The sequence below is a fragment of the Echinops telfairi genome, unplaced genomic scaffold (assembly GCF_000313985.2).
Source record: "Echinops telfairi isolate 266 unplaced genomic scaffold, ASM31398v2 ScPeMD7_7469;HRSCAF=8507_1, whole genome shotgun sequence".
Classification (NCBI taxonomy): domain Eukaryota; kingdom Metazoa; phylum Chordata; class Mammalia; order Afrosoricida; family Tenrecidae; genus Echinops; species Echinops telfairi.
The window spans coordinates 28,033,993-28,056,764 of NW_022111373.1; the positions used below are offsets into that span (position 1 = coordinate 28,033,993).

Consider the following 22,772-nt stretch of genomic DNA (forward strand, 5'->3'; position numbering starts at 1 on the left):
ATAGGGAGCCTCTTATGCTTCTGGGCATTCACTTACAAATCCACTTTCCTCACTCCTCCCAACCTCAAGCTGGCTGCAACAAGATGAATTGCTGTGGACTAATTCCCCAATTTTGCTCCAGAGGAGGACTGGTCCCATGATGCTACAAACCAAAAGGAAGCCACTTGGATCCAATTAACTAAGGTCTAGGAAATGGCTGGTTAAAATACAAATTATATAATTTGGGGCACATTTTCCCTTTCTAATCATTGATATAACTCGCCTCCCCTCTCGTTATTCTAGCTAATCCTTGGGTCTTCCACCTGTTTGTTCACTTAACTCTGTTTCCTCCTAGGCACTGAAAAAAAGAAAAAAGTCTTATGCCCTAGCACTAAAATATCTACCCTCTTAGAAGCATATTCTTGAAAGAGAACAATCACATTTTGTGTATTTGCATTTCTTGTTTGGTTTATTTGACTCAAGTTTTGTTTTGACCAGAAAGAATTTGTAGATGTAAGTCTTAGACTGTTGTTGCCTCCAAGCTCCCTGCTATACCTAGAAAGAGGACCTACAACAGGTAGCTCGGGGAAAAGAGATGCCAGCACTACCACCAGGTCCTCTTGGACATTACCTTACTTCCCGAGCATCAGGAAAGTGTGCTAACACCCTCCATCAAACAAGTTATCTGAGAACCATCTGCAAACCTGACTCATATTCACTAAAATATAGCTGGTATGATTCACTGCCAACCTTCCTCATCTTATTTGCATAAGGATAAAACTTGTATTATCAATTATATGTCACATGGACGTCTGTCCCCTGTGGTCTTCCTGGACATCCGATTCATTGTTATATGCTGACTTGGTTAAGCACGAGGAACCCTGACATCGTGGGTTATGGTTTGGACTGCTAACCACCGGTTAGCCGTTCAGAACCACTAGCTGCTCTATAGGAGAAAGCTGAGTCTTTCTATCCCCTGGAAGATTTACAGCCTGGGAAGCCCACAGACGCAGTTCTCCTCTGTCTTCAAGGGCTGCTGGTTGGTATGAGTTAGAGTTGACTCGACGGCCATGAGGTGTTGAGTTGCCAAGCACATTCCTTTCACCATTAGCAGAAGACACTTAGCACTCCATCAGTCGCCCAAGTTGAAAAATAGAAGTATAAACCTATTTGTGTATGCACATGTGTCTTTGCAGGTAAACTATGATCCTAAACTATCATTCCCTGTTAGGATAAATGTAGCCTACCAATCCCAGAGCTACTGCTCTCAAATGGCATACCAAATACCTCAACGGATCATAAGTATTAAGATTCTATTTTGTGAATTTGAAAAGCTATCTATTAATGTGAATCATTCTATTCAGTTGTTACTACTTGAAAAATACTTACATTGCTAAATAGTCATCTTGCAAGGCTGCCGGGTTTTCAAGAGTAATCGTTGCATAAGTAGTCCATATTAAGTGAAGTCTCTTTAATAGATATTTCTATAAACAATAAAGAAAGAATACTGTTACTTCTGGCTCACAACACTGAATTTTCCCTTTATCTGAAAGGACAATAATGAAAAGTGGCAGTTGTTTATGTAGAAGCCATCTTTATTTATTACTAAATGTGTGTGGTTTCTTTTTGAATCTCTCTAGATTTAGTTCTCTCAAGTAAAACAAGGTTTAAAATAATACCAATATTATTGGATGATTGTGAGAGTTAAGCGAGGTAAGTATGTAAGCCTCTTAACACCCAGCCTGTAACATAGTAAGACCTTCATAAATATTAGCAATTACAGGTAGTCCCCAACTATTAATGTATTTGAGTCATGACAAAGCATTGCTTGCTTGTTCTTTGTGTGTGTGCGCATCTATTGTTAGTAATATATACAATGTTACAGTATGTAATTTGCCAATGCTATCATTCCCATGCCAACCATCAAACACAAATAAACGTCGGACTTGTAAATAAATAAGTGCAATAATAATGAAAATTAATTTTAAAATGAAGCATTTAACTTACATCAGAATTGACTTAGGAAGTCACGAGAATGGAATCTCATCATATCTGTATTATCATTTAATATCACCCCAACATTTCAAAAGTTTTCAAAATAAAAGGAGAGAATAAAAATATTAAGCTATCTAATTTAGACATTTCATGCTACATTCATATACCTGCAAAAAAAAATAACTGATTTATAACTTGAATTCAAGCACTCACTTTGAAGCCTACTGGATAAAATTATAAGTCTGAAAAAATGTTCTTTAATTTAGCTACCACCTGATAAATAATAAGCTCATAAAAGTTATACCTTTACCGATACATCTCTTAGAGAGCACACTAATGCTATTTATTGAAATTCCTTTTAAAAGCACTATTATTTCTTACATCTTTAGCCACATCCCCAAACTAGTCCAGTCCAGTCGACGCCAGTACAGAGCTACCACCAGGGACACATCAGGATTCTCTGCAGGGTTTCTGAGGCTGCCTCAGACTGCCTCATCTTTTTCCCATTGAGCCGCCAGTGGGTTTGAACTTCCAACTTTGCAATTAGCAGCCCTGTGCTTAAAGTATTGTGCCACTAGAGATTCAGAACCAGCCATAAGATAGTCTCAGTGAACCGCCTCAATTCCAAAACGATTTAATGTCACCTTTTATTTGTGGCCATCCCACACTCAACTAAATTTGGTTCACCCCCTGGACGTGAGGAAAGAACACTCTCGAGCTCTAAAGCATTTGTCCCTTCACCTTCCGCCTGACTTTGACACTCACCTGGAATCGTACCTCATAGACAGGCAGGTGGGTCAGTGACCTCTAACAGTCCCAAGGGCTTGCTTCCTAGTTCTTCTTTGATTTTACCTTTCTCATGCTTACTATTTAAAACCGAAAAGTGGTACTTCCTTTCTTTTATACCTGTTTTCAGTTATAGCAGTATATAATTTCTTCATTCACTAATTCTAATTTCATGCTGATGAAATTAGAACAATGTTGCAGTTTTAAAACTGCTGCTTTCCTGGAACCTACCTCTCTGGTTTTAAGTGCCATTCCTCTTCATCAAAATATTTTGATTATGAACACAAGGTTATTAAGCAGTGTTCTGTTTATCAAACAACCTCTTGAGGAAACAAGTGTTAACAGACACTGTCCTTTTCTGAAAACAAAGGCATATCATTTCCATCCACTTCTGGCTTCACAAGGCTCACTGACATTTCACATGTAAAGAAGTACCCTCCTCTAACCTTCTCACCTACTCAGCTCCTACAGCCTGTGATGAAACTATGAACTCAATATTGAAGACGAACATATGACTTCAATGGAGTCTTAACAGGTGCCGGCTAGAATGTGGAAAGAAGACAGGTTTTTTAAAATCACATAGCAGAATGGAATTACCTTTAAAAATGGGTATAGATCATAGTTTTCCAGCTCCATGGTTACCAGGCTTGTTAAGACTACATGCCATACTATGATTTCATCTTCTTCTGCGAGGTACTTGGTTAAATCAAGTGCTGTTTCAACCTCAATATAATCGCTTCTGTTTGGTATAAATACACACACTCAAAAAATCTCCACTAGCTAAATTATTTGCACACGCTTCAAATTTATTCCATTCTTCAATGTCTAATTTTAATCAAAGTATATAAATCAAGCAGGGAGATAGAGGGTAAAATTCCCATCTTATTGGAAAGCTGGAAGCCAATGTTGACAGGCTTTGTATTTCAGTGTGGTATATTGAAATAACCACATTATTGGAGTCTATAGAAAATCCAAGACAAATGTTGAACCAATTATTGCAAATTTGAACACGTGTATATTGATTATGCATCTTTATGATAATATAATTTTCACTAACCAGTGTTAATTAAAAGTCTTTTTCTTCTAATGCTCTGCTAGCTACAAACTAAGATTTATGACCCTAGTCTTGCCTACCATTGAGAAACTTATTATTTCAATGAGACTTATGCATAAGAATCTATTAGTCAACAACCCAGAAAAGGCAAAGAACACTACAAAGTAGCAAAAAAGGGAAATACTCTTATGTGATGAGGGAGTTTTAGACAGCCTCAGTGAAAAGGAATTTGAGAAGAGCAGCAAAGGATAGGCAGGACTGAAATATTCAGGGAGAAAGAATAGGTAGACAGGAAAAAAAATAATGAAGTGGGAATGAGTGTGATGGACAGACCATGTACAGACCAGGTAAATAAGATAAGGGTCTTATTTTTCGTATAAGCGAGAGGTGAAGGCTAGCAAATAAGGTGGGTCAAAACTGTGGAGAGCCTTAAATATTAGGTTAAATGGTTTAAGTTTAGTGGAGTGTGCTCTGGGTATTTACATAAATCCCAAAGCACTACAATTATTAGTCTCTCTCGATTTTGAGGACAGAAGGCTGATGAAAATTGACACATGGAAACAATTTGTCCAATGGACCAGTCGGATGTCAGTTTCCAAGACCCTGAAACCAAAAGAATTAGATGGTGCCCAGCTACCACAACCCACTACTCTGAAAGGGGAAACAGTGTATGCCCTGGAGAAAAATGTGGGACAAAACTCAAAACGTTAAAAAGGCCAGGTTCACTAGTTGGATAGAGACTGATTGAACCCCTGAGACCGTGGCCTTTAGTCACCCTTCCGATCTGGAACTGAACTCACCTCTGTCATTCAAAATGCAGCCAAACAATAGGCGGGTAAATAAGGGGAGCAGCACACTAATGAGGTAGATAACAACTTAAAGTAATCCACCACTAGAGACCAGGAGGGAAGCATTTTCCCGAGGACACAGTTCAGAAGGGTTAGGCGAGAAGGAGGAGGTAGTCAGTACAGAGGGGAAGTGGGATGAATGGAGTTGTATTGAAGGGGGTGGGGGGCGGGGATGAAGGAGTTGAAGAAAATGTATGAATTGTTGAAGGTAAAACTGACAACCTGCTCTATAAACCTTCATCCAATTCACAATAAAATTTTAAATGAATAAATATATATTTATACAAAAATTCAAAAGAAATAAAGACTGGTAGATTATGCGATAGGCCAGCTTGGGTTGATGTGTGACGCAGTGGGGCTATGAACTGTGATGAAAATCCAAAATCACTACCAAGAATGGGCGGGTCAGACACAGTGACTGGTTGAGCATGAGAGGGAGAAAGCGAGAGGAGACAAGTACACCGCTGAAGTTCCAAGTTGTATTGTTGGGAAAATAATGATGCCTTTGACAGAGAGTGATATTGATAGCAGGGGCAATTTAGAAATAGACAAACGTTCAAGATAAGACCACAGGAAAAACTGGTCAGGAAGTGACATGTAGAGATATAGATTTTGAAAACATCAACATATCCTTCTAGAAATACTTCCTGAATTACTTTTGTCTGCGGGGCACTGCACACGCACATACTAAAGTGGCCAGTGATGCCATAAGAATGACCGAAATATTCACCGGAAAAAGTGAGAGACAAATAAACCTGGCTGATCTTCAGGATGCTCACAGAAGCTGGAAGAGAGGAATCAGAGACAGGAAGAGAAGCAAGAGAAACAGCAAGCTATTTGAGTTTCAGGAAACCCAAACAGAAGTTTTTAGGAGGATGCAATCCACGGTGTCAAAAGTCTTGGAAAGCCTAGAGAGGAACTCAGCAAAGTAGTAGATGAGTGAGTTAGTTAATTGTGCCAACCTGGCCAATAATCACATGTGGAGCTAATTGAAAGGCGGAGGGATAAATGGGTGGTGAGCCTCGCCTTTCTAGTTCTCGGGTCTCTTGCTTTGTGATGGTCACACCAGGGTGCAGCTGCCTTAGCAGTTCCCTGCTTCAGCTTGCAAGATTGACTTCCTACAAGACATCCCCAAGGAGAAGCCACATGGACCTATCCCGATGCAGCCCTGGGTGCTGAAGCAGCCGGGTGGAGACCCCTGCTAGTGCTGAGATGCTTAGTCATTCACTGACTCAGCTTTCCTCCTGCAGTAGGCGTCATTGCCTCTGTTTTGTGAGGTGGAGGACTTTGTGGACTGGTGTTGGGTAAATGGGTTAATGTTGAACTTGTGGGCTTGGGCAGCATTGGGTTGGGATGTTTTCGTGATGCACACTTTCTTTACATAAAACTCTCTTCAACATGAGTTGCTGTGGATTTGTTTCTCTAAAGTACCTAGACTAATACCATGAGTAAGTGCGGCCGGTCACAGAGGGAATCAGTAGTGAAAATATGAAGGATAAAGCAAGCAGATATTTAAGAACAATGATAAGCCAAAGAAAGAGAGAACATACTGGCATATGCATATGCAACGCATATATAATTTGTAATTCATTACATATGCTTACATAATTTTTGCTGTTGGAGTATTTCAACTCTGAAAAGACTCATTTATAAGGCTAAATGTTTGGTAGCATAGCCTATATCAAATGGATCTAGCATAAACAAAACTAATTAATTTGACAAGATATTAAAATTCACACATCAGATATCATTAAAACTCTACCCATAGCCATCACCTCTGGGTATCACAAATCACTTTTAAATCTTTAATTGATAGCCTTTTTATTTCCAGCAACTCTTTTTGTTACCAAATGCAGGTCTAACCATAAAATTTGGACCTCATCTTGGTAAGTTAGGACTTACATATACACTAAAGAATCAAGTTTATAGTGATGAAGCTATAATTTCTATAACATCCTGAAGCTAGACTTTAAAAAACAATCAGAGAAGAAAATATACTCACTTAGACAAAGCAAAGGCATCGTCCATTAACTGCAGCCTGTGAATAATAGGAATAGCCTGCAGAATTCAATCCAAATAGGTTCAGGAAAAGATGAGACATTGTTCAATAAAAATATAATTTTAAAATAATAAAAATATTAAAAGATCTTTGTTATTTAGGAAATATTTTCTTGTGAGTTATCTCAACTGCAGAGAAATGATAATTACCAAAAAGAGTCTCCATCATTTATTTATTATACATCTGGTTTTGATAAATGATTCCCCTGGACATCAATTCATAAGACTTAAATATGGCAAACAATTTTGCTAAGTCTTTCCCAACATGAAAAATCAAGTTCTAAAAGTACACTTTAAATCAAAACAATTACATTAAATTGTATCACAATATTCAAACTCTCCTCAGCAGAATTTTTGGCATAATCCTGCACAGCAAACCTGCCGCTGTTGAGTTTACTTCAGTTCACAGCATGTGCTAGCGTGGAACAGCTCCCCAGTGCTTTCTTGGCTGGAGTCTTACAGAAACAGCTCGCTGGGCCTCTCCATAAGTACCACTCGAGCAGGAGCCAAACTTACTGCCATGGAGTTGCTGTTTTGAACTACTAACCTTACTGGTAGCAGCCCTACGAGTAACCACGAAGCCATCAGGGCCACACTAGATGGGTTCAAGCTTGCAGCCTTAGGTTAAGCAGACAATTTCAAACTGCTTATGCTGCTTGAGGACTTTAGAAGTCGACTGCTATTCCAACTCACAGAACTGCCCAGTAGTTTTCCCAAGTTGTAATCTTCGTGGAATCAGACTCCCCTGCCTTTCTCCCACCAACTCCTCTGTTAGCAATTAACTAGTGTTCTACCAGAATTCCTTTCAGTCGATTTTAAGTACATATTATTTAACACTAATTTGGTAACACTGATACAATGTTTGGATGGTAACTGTCTTCATAAGGTTTTACCAGTTTGGTACAATACTGTCAAGAGAGTCCTTTATTTCCACCAAAACACTGGAGCTATTTGCCCATCTACTTCTTTAGGCTTCTGTTTGACCTCCTTGGCATTTCCAGCCCACAAAACATTTTGATTTTAGGTTCAGTCCCCTGGGGGCACCCAAAGCCTCTTAGCTCTTCCTTCAACACACCCCAGAGCTCCCATATTTGATGGCAGAACATTTATCTTCACTACACATTTCCGAGCATCTGAGCCGCCAGGCTTCTTTCTTCCCTTAATAATAGTCTCATTTTCTTTTTTCCTAGCAGTAATAACATGTTTTCTAGAATAAGATAAATAATAAAAATTCTATTTTACGTGTTCAACAGAGCATGCTGTAGAAATAATTTACCCCATTTTTTCAGTAAGTAAATCTACAGTCCTGAGCAATCAACTTATGGTCAGGACTTTGTGACTCCATAGTTTAGACTGCCCTTAAGAAATAATAAATCTTATCCCACTCTGAAAAAGATTTGAAAATAAAATATCATTATAAATGTGTCTGTAGTGTGTCAGGCTTCAATTCAACATTATTAAATCTTCACAATAACCCTTTAAGGTTGGTTATTGACATTATATAGAGTAGCAAATGGAAGCACAGCTGGTCAAAAATAGGCTCAATATCACACAATTGATAAGTGATGAACAAAACCATGAACCTGAGTTTGACCCATAATTCAAGCTCACCGCTAATATACAGTACTGCTTTCTCAGATAGAGAGACTGCTGCATGTCTCAGGGAATTTTAAAACAAGAGACACCTGCAATATCATTTACTTCCATGTTCCACTTTTACAAATGGAGTCCAAGTGTCTAAGGGTCAATGGCAAGTAGCCACAGAGTCAGCCCGATAGAGACTCCTCAGTCAGCATCCAGTGGCTCCAAAGGAGACTTGATTAAGTTCAACCAGTGAAAATCAGATCCATTAAAGCCAGCCAATGTTTTAATGCTTATACATCTCATAATCATTTATAATAATTGAATCATGTAAAGTGACATTAAGGATCTGGGGGGACGGGGCATACGGTTTAGATGGTTGGTCAACAGTTCAAGTCCACCAGCCACTCCAGAAAAAGATAAGACGTTGTGTCTGTAAAGATTTACAGTCTTCAAACCCTCTATAGGAGCTTTGTGAGTTGGAGTCCACTGGATGGTGGTGCGTTTGCTTTTTATGTTTTAACCTAACTTGCCTCTGCCATAATTGATTTAATCTCTGTCTGATAGCAAGGTTAGTCATATCCCTGGGCTATAGTCAGAGGAAATTTAATGGAGGCTTAATCCATGTGGGGATCTTGCAAATGGATTTTTGGGTCTATTGTCATCCATATAGTTTTCTATAAATGGAGTGTTCAGAATTTAAGCTCTGATACTGTTCCCTCCTCCAGATTTGGATTTTATTATCTATAAATCCTTCGATCATACAAGCTGGTATGCTTCTGCTGCGTGGATTTATTTATGCCTCACTTAGATAGCTACTTATTTTAAGGCAAGTCTTCAAGACTCCATACTCTCTGCTTTCTGATAACAGAACACCCTCTGATTTCTCCACCACAGTTTGTGCTATAGCACCCATATCTTCAGTGATCTCTCCTTGACAGCGAATATTGAATAGAGCCATGTCAGAAGAACGAATTGTTCTTAGATTAAAGCTACAATTAAGTGTGAACCTAAACTTCATTTATATATCAATGGTTTATACATGTCCTTGATTCACTTTAGAGAAATCATTATCAGTTTATTGGAGAACATTATAAATCATCCCCAAGGGACATAAGGTAATTCTATTGGTAGTTACATTAGTTTAGCCAACAGAATATAATTTAAAATACTGCATCAACTCTAATCATCATGACAAATAAAATATGATATTTTTCCCATCCTAAAGTGGTGAAATGGAACAAGAATGTTTATTAAATAAATTGCCTAAGACTATAAAGCTTCATTAGCTTTATATTCACAGAAAAAATTCACAGCAAATTCTTTGTTGATTGCCACTTAGCAAGGTAATGCTTTTGAAGAAAAAAAAAAAAGATGACAAATCAATATTAGAAAACATTATACAATCAACCAAAATTTGCCCTCTACCTAAATAAAGAAATTTCTTTCCATTTTGCATGCAGAGGAGAGTGGTGCTTAGAGGGAAGGATCTCTTCCCACCTGACAGATTTATGAAAGTTCAACCTCTAAGAGGCTAGAGAGAACATTGTTAATGATATTTAATAAAAGTATCAAAATAAAAAACCTTACCTTATGATCTATTTCAAGTTGTTGATTTATTTTCTTCCAGCCTAATTCATCATAAGTAACTCTATAATATCCAGTCATGTTCAAGTTTAAAACCACCCAGTCATGGTCAGAATCTGAAACTAGCATTTCTGGGAACACTTCTGCAAAGGAATATGTGAATAGCTTGAAATTATGGCTTAAGATAAATTGTAATATATATTTATACTACACATTCTTAATTCTAAATGCACCAAAACAAAGACCTAAAAATAAGCAAAGGGAGTATACAATATGTCAATCTTACCATATGAGAATATACTTTCACACATAATGGCTACTGAGTTTGAACTTTCTTTAAAGCTATATGTTCAACAAGAATGATGTAATATTTGGGTTTTAAATTAGATAGCTTTTCAAAACCTGGCCATTTCAACATTTATTCCTCTGTTTTTATACACTTCATTTTCTACTTAGATATGTAATAGTAATATATATGAAATATATAATTTTAAAAAGGGTTTTTTCCTTACTTCTGCTTTTATCTAGCCAGACTAAAGGTTGTGTAGTTCCATTTTTTATCCAAAGAATAGGGACAATCCAAGTGTCACTGTTGAAAGAAAATAAAATCTCAGTTACTGTTCACACATAAGAACATAGATTCTGAATCAACTTTAAATGAAATGACAAAATAGCAGACAACTCCGGTTGTTCGGTTCTTTCCTCTGACATGCAGGCCTTTACTCTGAGGATTATTTACTGTGGTCTTATGAAAGTTATTTCTTTAGTCTTCTCTCCTATGCTGGAGAGATTTACTACTTATAATTTAGGTAACTACTAATTACAAAGATATAATTACTGTATAGATAACTGTAGTGTATTGAAAATGGTCAAGGGTAGTTTATATTAAGTTATAGCCACCTATAGTTTAACTAGAGCCCTGGCAGAGTCATTTGAAACCACCAGCTACTGTGCAGGAGGAAAAAGAGGCTTTCACTCCCGGGGTTACCATCTCAGAACAGAGGTCACATGAGTCAACGCAGACTCGATGGCAATGAGAGTGAGATAGTTCCCTTGCTGTAGACAGACCCAAATCCCAGCGTGCCCAAAGAAGTAAAAAGTGATTTAAGAAGAAAAAGTCTGACAAACATTTCAAAATACTTTCAAACCTCAACCTTTTTCTCCATCTGAAAAGCGCTGAACAGGAATCAGCCAGGACACTCATATTGATTGAATAGTTACATTCTTCTACACTCATGGACGTGATCTGGATAAAGTTGCTGACCACAGGGAGATCATTAGTCGTCTGAACAGACTAACTACTTGGGGTTTGGAAAGTATTTCCAATATCCCTGAAATACTTACAAGCCTAGTTTCTCAAGGATTTGGAACTGCGGGTCTGTTTATCTGCACAGCTAAGATGCACACCTCAAAAATCACAGAACGTTATTAGAAGGGATCTTTGGGTCTCCGCCTATGGCATTTTAAAGAAAAAGCAGACCTCCTGGAAAGTTTTAGTGGTGGTTTTTGAACATGAATTGTTCCATTGAATGCTACTTTCTGCAAGGATATGTGAAGATCAAAACTAATGAAATCGTTGAAAATTATCTAGCAATTTAAGAAAAGGAAAGGTAGGGGAAAGGAACTAATGAAGGGCTCTTTTATACTCATTCACCTTACAGGTACCTAGTGAGTTTAAATAAAACTGTTTTGAGTTTGGTCAAATCAATGTTTAAACCCATGTCTAACTGAATCAACAGCCATAATTCTAAAACTGTAGGTTTAGCTGTAAACACGCCACACACACACACACACACACACACACACACACACACACACACACACCTATCTATTCTTCATGGACATAGTCTCCATTCAATTCTATTTCTAGTGAAGAGAAGATTATCTTGCAATAGGGTCCCTTATTTCGGTAACTCGTTTTGCAACCTGCGGCTCTATGTTTTACCTCTGATCCAGAATCTTGAGTAATTTATTATCTCTATTTGAAAGACAAAGAGGAATATAAACCACCTGTCTTATCATGATGTGGCCCTTAATTCCAGGAAAGAGCACTGCTTTGAATCTATCGGGGCTGTGGTCCATAGGTAGCATTCCATTTAAGATGAAAATCTTAAATGGAGTCGCCTTTTCTAGTCACTTGATAGAAAAATTTATATCTAGCACAGGTAATGCTTCTTCACTTTCAGGTTCCATTTGATCTGAGCTCAACTGCAAGGAAGGTAAATACAAAGAGGTGCAAGTAAACCTACTTGTGGCTTAGAAGAGTCTGAGTTTTAATTTTCCCAAGATAAAATGGCTCCTGTGTCATGATGCCACTGGATACATTTAAGGAGATAACTGGAAAACCACTCTTTTGTGTCCAACGGTCCATTATGCTTTTTACTGTTGCAGGCAAAAGATTTGTATTCTGGTCATCTACGGCCTGTTTAAAAAAAATCACAAAAGCAGATCACTTGATCATCAAAATCGTCTGAAGTAGCAATCTACTTCACACATCTTTCTCTAACTATTCTAGACTTTATTTATACAGTAATCCCCAATCAATGAAATTCTGGGCCCAATTCAGCACCTTGTTCATATCTATATAGAATTAGTTCCTTCTTTCCTCCACTTACTCAATATAAATTTATGGACCAACTATATGCTGAGTTCTATACTGGGAATATAGCAGTGACAACAAAAGATACAACCCCTGCCATAAGGGAATATATCAAACAAGGCACAATTGTTTCCTGTAGCATTGCTGCGTAAGCACATCTCCGGATTCCGCTGTACTGCATCATACACAATCCCTCAGCAAATACATGTCAGAAAACCAAGATCATTACCATTTGAAAATGCCTCCAGAGATCATCCTGTTCAGCATTTGAGTAAGAAAATGTCTCCAAATATGACTAAAAATAAAAAAGTTAAGGTTAAAAAAATAACATTTCAAAGCCATTTATGTTTCCTGACAACCAGGTAAAAACAGTTGTATCAACTCACCTTGAGTGCGCCAATAAACAGCTTCTCCCGCAGGACACTGGAAAGCATCCGCACCACGCATGCTCCCTAGAACATAAGAAACTGTTGTCCATGATTTGAATGAAAGTCAAGATCTGCATGCTTTACATTCCATTTGTGCTCCTGACTGCATTTTTTTCACTCTAGTTTAGTTTATTCCAAATGTGCTAATAAAATAACACACTACCACCAATCAAGAGGTAAAAAAAATGAATAAAGCACATTTTAATTGAGATATTTAAATGGAAAATAAGTTTCTACTGAACAAAAGCTTTCATCTTAAAAGTAACAAGTTGTCTGAATTTATTTATAACTGTAGATTGTACTGAACTCCAAATAAATATTTACTACTAGAATTGATTTAACTACATTATCTGAAACATCTACTAAACACAATTAAAAGTATTTGGATTAAAATTTGTACAGTAGCATATAAATTGGTGGATCCTTAGCCAATTTAAGGAGTCATGGTAGCACAATAGCTGAATGCTCTGCCACTAACCAAAGATTGGAAGTTGAAACCCACCAGCAGTCCATGAGATAAAAGATCTAGAGATCTTCTTAAGTTCTACTCTGTCCTGTAGGTTTGCTATGAATTAGTAGGGCACACACCAGCATAACCCATTTCATGCAATTTTCTAGAAGAATGCAGAACGAAAAGAAATATATCATTGGGTTTACCTACCTTGCTGTAAGTAAATACGTCAAAGAGTTCATTTATTTCACTAGTTACTGTGAAATTTTCCACCTTCCTGGACACAACTCTAGATATCAGGGCATGATCTTCTTTAAGGATACCATGTAGAGTGTTAGAAAAAAAGATCTCATTCTATAATGAAAAAGATTGAGTTATATTCACTTCTGTAGTATTACAGACACATGAAACCCAATGTCCCTGAATTTCTTCAGAAATGGATAGTAAATCAGAAAGAAAACATAATTGAGAAATATTCTATAAATCCCAAATGCCAAATAAGCCACGTTGTCTTAAATAACACACTCAAGATAGTTTCTGTACTTTTTAAAATTAAAAAATAGTTTCTAGTCAATCATACAACTAATGTAACTTTCAAGATACTTACATTTCTTATAGGAGGTCTCTGGCCAGCAGATAAGGCCTGCTAGTGAATGGCACTTCTAGGTGGATTTAATCTTCTACAATGTTATTGGTAATTTTATCATCAGAATCTTCTGAAGTAGCAATCTACTAAAGAAAAAAACCCTAGGTAGCTATTCTAGTCTTCATGTATGTAGTAATCTCCAATGGATGAAATTCTAGGCCATATTCTGCACTTTGTTCACCTGTATATAGGAATAGTTCCTTCCTTCATTCAGTCACTCACTAAAAAACTTTAAGTGCCCCTTAAAGTTGGTCAGTCTCTCTTAGATGGACATTTGCCAATGAAATAAATGCATCCTAGATTCACAAACACACGAAGATGCTGGTGTAATTAACTTGCAATAGGAAATAAATCCACAGACTGACGACTACAGTTCATGACTCATGCATTATGAGAAGGCAATCTATTATATACTACACCACTCCTCACTCATTAGGTGACATTTCGCATTTAAAACAGCAGTAAAAATTCCACTATTCATCTATTTTGCGAATTAATGGTATACATTTAGCAGTAATGAATTAGGTGCTGGATAAGAGTAATGCTGGCTGTGATCGGCCCACAAATCTTAGTGAGTTGGGGGTTATATATGATGCAGTCATCTTCCATTTTCACAAAAAGATGAACTTTTCACTATGTCAATAATGGAGGAGTGGGTATAATGAGAAGTACAAAAAAGTTCAGTGGCACAGAGTTTCTGCGGCTAGTTGCAGACTGAAAGTGGGTGGCGCAAACAGCCTGCAGCTCCACAGCAGAGGGACCTGGTGACCTGGATCTATGAAGAACACAACCTAGAAAACCCTATAAGGCCATGTGTTAGACAGGGTTCTCTAGAGAGATAAAACCAAATTGCCGATAATCTAATATATTTATTTATAAAGATAATTAGCTATAAAGCACAAGAAATGAACTGTTAAATTATATACAGATAGATATATAATACAAGAAATGAACAGTTATATTATAAAGCAATACAAATGGCTCAGTGCAACTCACTCCCGTGACAGAGAGTTGTGAGACACGAGCAGTCCGTCAAGTCTAGTCTGCTGCCAGGTCTTCCTCTATATAGAGAGAGAGCTAGGCTATCTCAGCACAGCAGCCAATCACAAGGCAGGTCACCAACCACCAGTCCCCAGCTCCAGAGATGTCTTAAAGGGACCTTAACTGACAGCGACACAGTTCACAGGCTAGGCGTCCCACAGGTAGTGTAGCCTTTAAATTGAGGCACAGAACAAGCAAGGCAGTCGCATACTGGTCTGATGATCAAAGAGCGAGAGACAAGAAAGGCGAGGCTCACCAAGCCATTTATCTCTCCGCCCTTCAGTTAATCACACTTGTGTTTATCGGCCAGGCTGGCACAATAAACTATCTCAGGCCATTATACTCTGCCACAAGGGAGTTCTACATAAGGCAAGTAACAATAAGAAATACAGTCTTCTTTACAAGACTAGCTATCTTAAAAATAAAAACTTAATTAATAAACTAGCTGTCTCCCGGACACATTTCCTTTTCCTGAAGGAAAACTATTTTATAGCAAAAGAGGTGTTTAGGGTAAAGGTACCAAGGCAGAGGCCAATGGAGAAGCTGACGGGTCGGCGGACTTATATCCTGGAGAGCTGAAGGAGCCCTGCGGATCCAGGTGAAGCCTCACTCCCCGAGGAAGATCTCTGCGGCAGTAAAATTTTCTACCTTCAGTGAAATTTTCCTCCTCTCTCGACAGTCTCAGATACACTGCCACATCTTGTCTCACTTCTGCCTGCCAATATCCTTTGCAATCTTCTCTCAGTAACAAGACCAGGGGCCTCAAAATTGTGGGAAAATTTCCTTATATTTTCATTTCATTTTTTCCATGAAATCTTTGAATATTTAGATTTACTACTAGCACAAATCAGGCCATCATCAAACTGTGCTCTTCCAAAAAGAATATCTGCCACTGAAAGCGCTGTACCTCAAGCTTTAATGTAAGGATCACCTGAGAATTTTGCCAGAATCTACGCTAATTAAATTGGCCTGGTTTGGGCCGTATGTCCAACAAACTATTACCCGGAACCCATTTGAACTGCAAGGCTTTCGAGGAAACAATTGCATACCTCTAATCCTATCCATAGTGAATAGATCTTATTAGTGTAACACTCCGGTTTCTTGAGAGTGTTAAACTGTTAAGCAGGGGTGTTATAAAAGGGGCTTCAAAGAGTTTATGGAAAAATTCCATTATATATCAATTCCATTTTCCACGAACTTTGTGATGCCTTCTCATATAAGTTATTGTTGTAGATGCTGTCGACCTGTTATAATCCACAGCAACCCCATATATAAAAGAATGGAAAACTACCTAGTCCTGCATCCTTTCTACAATCATTCCTATGTTTGAGCTCATTGATGCAACCACTGTGCCAATCAATCTCATCAAGGTCTTCCTCTTTTTCACTCACCCTCTACTTTACCAACCAGGATGCCCTTCTCTAGTTATTTACTGGTCCCTCCTCATAATATGTTCAACGTACATGAGACAAGGTTCACCATCCTTGCTTCTAAGGAGCATTTTGGCTGTAGATTTTCCAAGACTTAGAAAAGATCCCAAGGTTTGTTAAAATTCTCGGACAGTCCATGGTATAGTCAATATTCTTCACCAACCATATCGTTCATAAGCATGAATTCTTCTTTGGTCTTCCTTATGCAGTGCCTAGCTTTCACATGCACAGGAGACAATTGAAAATATCCTCGTTTGGATCAGGACCACCTAAGTTTACAAGGTGACATCTTTATTTTTTTATTTAAATCATTCAATCCATACATCCATCCATTGTGTGGAACACATTTGTATATTTGTTGCCATCATCATTTTCAAAACATTTTCTTTCTACTTGAGCCCCTGGAATCAGCTTCTCATTTCCACCCCCATCTCCCTCCTTCATGAACCCTTGATAAATTATAAATTATTATTTTTCATGTCTTACGCCATCTGATGCCTCCTTTCACCCACTTTTTTGTTGGCTGTCCCCCAGGGAGTGGGTTATGTGTAGATCATTGTGATCAGTTCCCCTCTCTCCCCCCACTTTACCCTTACCCTCCTGGTATCACTACTCTCAATATTGGTCCTGAGGGGTTTATGTGTCCTGGACTCCCTGTGTTTCCAGCTCTTATCTGTACCCTTGTACATGCTTTAGTCTAGCCGGATTTGTAAGACAGAATTGAGGTCATGATAGTGGTGGCGAGGAAGCTTTAAAGAACTAGAGGAAAGTTGTATGTTTCAACGGTGCTGTACTGCACCCTGACTGGTTTGTCTCCTCCCTCTGACTCTTCTGTAAGGAGATGTCTAATTGCTTACAGATGGGCTTTGGGTCTCCACTCTGCACCAAGGTGACATCTTTAAAGTGTTTTATAACACTTTTAAAAGGTTTTGTTGTAGCAGATTTTCCCAGTGCATTGATGGATTTTTTGACTGGTGCTCGATGAGTTTTGACTGTGGATCCAACTAAAGTGAAATTCTTGACAATGACAGTCCATTTCCATTTATCATGATGTTGCGTACTGGTCCATCTGTTAGAACTTTTTATTTTGTGTGTGTGAGTGTTAAAGTATAATTTATACTAAAAGCTTTAGTCTGATCTTGATCAGTACTCAAAAGTCTTCTAATCCTCTTCCCTTACAAGAACCAGGCTCTGTCACTTGCACATTGCTCATGGTTGTTAGTAAGCCTTCCTCCGACCCTGATGGCTCAAACAGGAAAACAATTGCGAGGCTAGCACAGGACCGGGTGGTTTTTCATTCGGATGTACACAGAGCCACTGTAAGTTGGAACTGACTCGACAGCACCCAACAACCTTCAACCCCGAGGCCACATTCTTCTGCATGTGGTCCAGATTATTTGTTTAGCATACAACCATGGCACAAACCATTTTCATTTTGAACTATGTAGTATTCCTTTGTTCTGTTCAAATAACTGCCTGCCTGTTTGCATGCCGTTTCCATACAAGCACAATTCAATGTACCGGAATTTCATACTCCTAAAGGTTATCCATATTATGACTCACACAGTCAAATGACTTTGTGTAGTGAATGAAACACATGTAGACATGTTCTGGTATGCCCTTCTTTCAGCCAAGATCCATGTGACATCAGTGATGCCATCTCTGGTTCTATCTTCTTCTGAATCTTACTTGAATCTCTGAGACTTTCCTGCTTCAACTGGTTTTTAATTCCCTTCAGCAAAATTTTACTGACACATGATGCTCATTATATTATTGAGTAATGTGTGTATTCTGTTGGGTTATCTTTCTTTGGCATGGGTACAATTATGGATCCCTTCCAGTCAGTTGGCCAAATAGCTGTCTTCCAAGTTCACTGGTATGGATAAGTGAATACATCCAGCATAGCAATTGCTTATTGAAACATTTCAATTGGTGTTAATCAACTCCTGGCCCCTTGTTCTCTGTCAATGCCTTCAGTGTGGCTTTGACCTCTTCCTTCCGTCCCATCAGTTCTTGATCATATGCTACCACCTTACATGGTTGAAGGCCAATCAATTATCCTGGGAACGTGATTCTGGGTATCCATTCTATCTTCTTTTCCTGTTTCCTGGATCATTTAATACTTTTCTCATAACCCAAACCAAACCCACTGCCACTGAATTGATTCCAACTCACAGTGATACCACACGGGGTTTCCAAGGCTGTAAATCTTGTCTGGAATGGACAGAGCAGTTGGTGGGCTTGCATCATCGACCTTGTGGTTACAGCCCAATGCTTACTCAACAGAACAACCAGTTCTGTTTCTTCTGCCCATCAAATGATTTATACACATTGAGGCCCGAGTTCTTTCTTCGGTTCTTTCAGCTTGAGAAATGCCAAGCTTGTTTTTCTCTTTTGGTTTTCTAACTCCAGCTTTTTGCTCATTTTATAATAGTATTTTACTTTGTCTTTTTGAGCTGACTTTTTAAATCTTCTGTTCACCTATTCTACTTCATAATTTTTTCCATATGTTTTAGCTACTTCATGTTAGCAAGTTTCAGAGTCTCTGCTGACATCTATTTTGGTATTTTTTTCTATTATTTTTAATAAGCTCTGGTTTCTTCCTCTGAACATCCTGTATGATATACCTAATGTCACCCCACAGCTCATTTGATCTTTAGTCATTAGTGTTCGATGCATAAAATCTAGTCTTGAGAAGGTCTCTAAATTCAAGTGATATATCCTCAAGGTTATATTTCAGCTCTTGTGGATCTGTTCATTTTCATTTTATTCAGCTTCCACTTGAACTTAGATGTGGTTTATTGATACTTCATGTAGCAGCTTGTTCCTAGCCTTCTTCTGACTGATGATAATTGAGTTTCTCGATTGTTTCTTTCCACAACTCTGGCCAGTCTGATTCCTGTGTATTCCGTCCTGTGGCCAGTCTGATTCCTATGTATTACATCCATTGAAGTCTGCATGTATAGGTACTTCAAAAGAAAAAGTCATTGGTCTTGCAAAATTCTATCATTCAATTTCCCACATTGTGTCTATTGCCAATGCCATATTTTCCAACTGCTGATCCATCTTCTTGTAACTCTCAAATTTGAATCACCAGTAATTATCAAGTACATATGGTAGAAGTTGAAAAAGAAGAAGAAAAACCTTCCATTTTCATTTTCTTTGAGATTAGTAGTCCCTGCATAAATTTGAGTAGTAATTGTATTCACTCATCTTCCTTGCAGGTGTATGGATATTATCATAACTGAGACAAGATTGTATTTCATGATAGATGTTCACATAATCCTTTTGATGAGCAATGTGACATTATGTCTTTTGGACTTGCCATTCCTGGCATAATAGATGATATGATTGTTTCATTTTTAAAAAATCATTTTATTGTGGGGGGGTCATACAACTCTTAACACAATCCATTCGTTGTGTCAAGCACATTTGTACATTTGTTGCCCTCATCATTCTCAAAACATTTGCTTTCTACTTGAGCCCTTGGTAGCAGCTCATTTTTTCCCTTCCTCCCAGTTCCCGCCTCACTCATAAACCCTTGATAATTTATAAATTATTATTATTTTATCATATCTTACACTGCCTGATGTCCCCCTTCACCTGTTTTTCTGTTGTCCATCCCCCAAGGAGGAGGTTATATGTAGACCCTTGCAATATGTTCCCCCTTTCTATCCTACCTTTCCTCCACCCTCCCGGTATCATCACTCTCACCACTGGTCCTGAAAGGATCATCTATCCTGGATTCCCTGTGTTTCCAGTTCCTATCTGTACCAGTGCACATCCTCTGGTCTAGCCAGATTTGTAAGGTAGAATTGGGATCAGGATAGTCGGGGGTGAGAAAGCATTTAGGAACTAGAGGAAAGTTGTATGTTTCATTGTTGCTACACTGTACCCTGACTGGCTCATCTCCTCCCTGCGACCCTTCTGTAAGGGGATATCTCATTGCCTACGGATGGGCTTTGGGTCCCCAATCTGCACTCCTCCACATTTACAATGAAATGATTTTTTTGTTCTTTGATGCCTGAAACCTGATCCTTTCAATACCTCATGGTCACACAAGCTGGTGTGCTTCTTCCATGTGGGCTTTGTTGCTTCTGGGCTAGATGGCTACTTGTTTACCTTCAAGCCTTTAAGACCTCAGACACTCTATCTCTCGATAGCTGGGCACCATCACCCTTCTTCACCACACTTGCTGATGCACACATTTGTCTTCAGCGACCATGTGGGGAAGGTGTGCATCAGGGAATGTCAGTTTAACAAAACAAAGTGTTCTTGTATTCAGGGAGTACTTGAGTGGAGGCCCAATGTCCATCTGCTGCCTTAATACTAAACCTATAAATATATGCACACAGATCTATTTCTCCATCATATACAAGTATATTTACATATGTACATGCTTCTATTTAGACCTCTATAAATGCCCTTTGCCCCCTAGTTCTTTCCTCTATTTCCTTTTACTTTCCTTTTGTCCCGCTATCATGCTCAGCCTTCATTTGGGTTTCAGTAATTCCTCTCGGTTACATTGCCCTTGATCAATCCCTACCAGGCCTACCACACCCTCCTCGCCACTGGTTTTGAATCACTTGTTGTTCCCTTGTCCCTGGAGTTGGTTAACACCACTTCCTTTCCCCCACCTTCCCCTCTTCCATGTCCCCCCGGAACTATCGGCCCCGTTGTTTTCTTCTCCACATTGTATCCAGCCTATCTTATCTAGATAGACCTGCAGAGATAATAATAGGCACATAAAAACACGACAGCACCAAACAAAGCAATACTGATTGTGTTATTAAAAATGTCCAATGTGCATTCATTTCAGGTCACTAATGTCTTTAAGTGTTCCATTTTATCTTCCACAACTTCCAATTTTCTTTGATTCATTCTTCATACATTCTATGTTCTGATTATTAATGGATGTTGTAGCTGTTTCTTCACATTTCGAGTTGTGCTCTGTCCACAAATAGAGGTCCCAAGCACTTTCCCAACACACATCCTTAAGGTCAGCTCTTGTTTCGAGGAGGCAGTTCTTCCCTGGTCATATTTTGAGAGCCTTTCAATGAGGGACCTCAGGGCACAATGCTTCCCTTTTATCTCTTTGCTGCTCTTTTTTTTTTCAATCTTCTTAAGAGTTCTATTTTTATCTGGATCATTCCTGTGGGTGTCCCCAGGATTAATTTGCAGCATTCATCTTACTCTCTGTGAAAATTCCATTTGTTACAATATGTGTTGAATTATTGGCATTGGACCTGAGCATGCGATCTTGCTTGGAAGTAGAGATCTTGTTATATTGGTGAGGTTCTACTAGTGTAGAGTATATCCTAAGCCTAATCACTTTTGAGGCATAAAAACACCAAAATTGATACAGAGACATACCACATATACTCGTGTAAAAGCCAAATTTTTCAGCACATTTTTAATGCAGTTGTTGCAGTAAAATTGGGAGCCTTGGCTGATATTTGGGTCGGCTTATACTCAGTGATAGGGGAAGGCCGATATTATTTACAAGTCAGGGAATACCAAGGCAGCAAGGACTGTCCAAGGTTGCCAAAACAAGAGAGAATCAGCAAGCTATGATTAAGACTTCTGACCTTGAGAACTATGAAATCAATAAATGTCTGTCCTATAAATCCCTCTTCCTGCCCCTGCTCCCCAAAATCATACACGTTGGCATTTAGCAGCCTAGGTTGGAATCCTACTTGTACCTTTTAGGATTTGTGTGACTCATAAAAGTCAATCAACTTTATCTCTCTGAAACTCTGATTTTCCCTCAGAATAATGAAGAAAAAAGCATTATCTTCACCGAGGTATTATGAGGGTGAAATTAATTTGTTTAAAGTTCATCATGCCAAAACCATTGCCTTCAAGTTCATTCTGTCTCATAACAACCCTGTAAACTCAAACTCAATGCCATCCAGTCAATGCTGACTCCTAGTGACCCTCTGGTGGGTTTCTGATTACAAGAATAGAAAGCCCACTCTTTCTTCCTCAGAGCTACAGGTGGTTTGAAACTGCCAACCATGCAAATCTCAGCCCAATACATAACCACGGCACTACCAGGGCTCCTTCTAAAACCCTATATGACATAGTAAAACTATTCCATTGGATAACCAAGGATGCATTCTTTATTTTTAAATCATTTTATTGGGGGCTCTTACAGATCTAATAACATTCCCTATCTCAATTGTATCGAGCATGTTTATACATATGTTGCCATCATCATTTCCAAAACATTTTCTACTTGAGGCCTTGGCATAAGCTCCTCTTTTTTTTCCCTCCCACCCTCGTGAAT

The 22,772-nt window shown here is 38.5% G+C and overlaps 1 protein-coding gene across 1 annotated transcript in view; it reads right to left on the reverse strand.

Moving 5' to 3' along the window:
- The window catches only part of LVRN (laeverin), a 117,039-nt gene that overhangs the window by 34,706 nt on the left and 59,561 nt on the right, over positions 1 to 22,772 (reverse strand). The window contains exons 9-17 of the mRNA XM_013005657.2: positions 13,577 to 13,720; positions 12,874 to 12,939; positions 12,717 to 12,782; positions 12,138 to 12,310; positions 10,401 to 10,477; positions 9,892 to 10,031; positions 6,665 to 6,720; positions 3,358 to 3,499; positions 1,369 to 1,463 (exon numbers count right to left, since the gene is read on the reverse strand). Of these exons, the coding sequence (XP_012861111.2) occupies positions 1,369 to 1,463; positions 3,358 to 3,499; positions 6,665 to 6,720; positions 9,892 to 10,031; positions 10,401 to 10,477; positions 12,138 to 12,310; positions 12,717 to 12,782; positions 12,874 to 12,939; positions 13,577 to 13,720 (959 nt within the window). The remainder of the gene's footprint in view (positions 1 to 1,368; positions 1,464 to 3,357; positions 3,500 to 6,664; positions 6,721 to 9,891; positions 10,032 to 10,400; positions 10,478 to 12,137; positions 12,311 to 12,716; positions 12,783 to 12,873; positions 12,940 to 13,576; positions 13,721 to 22,772) is intronic.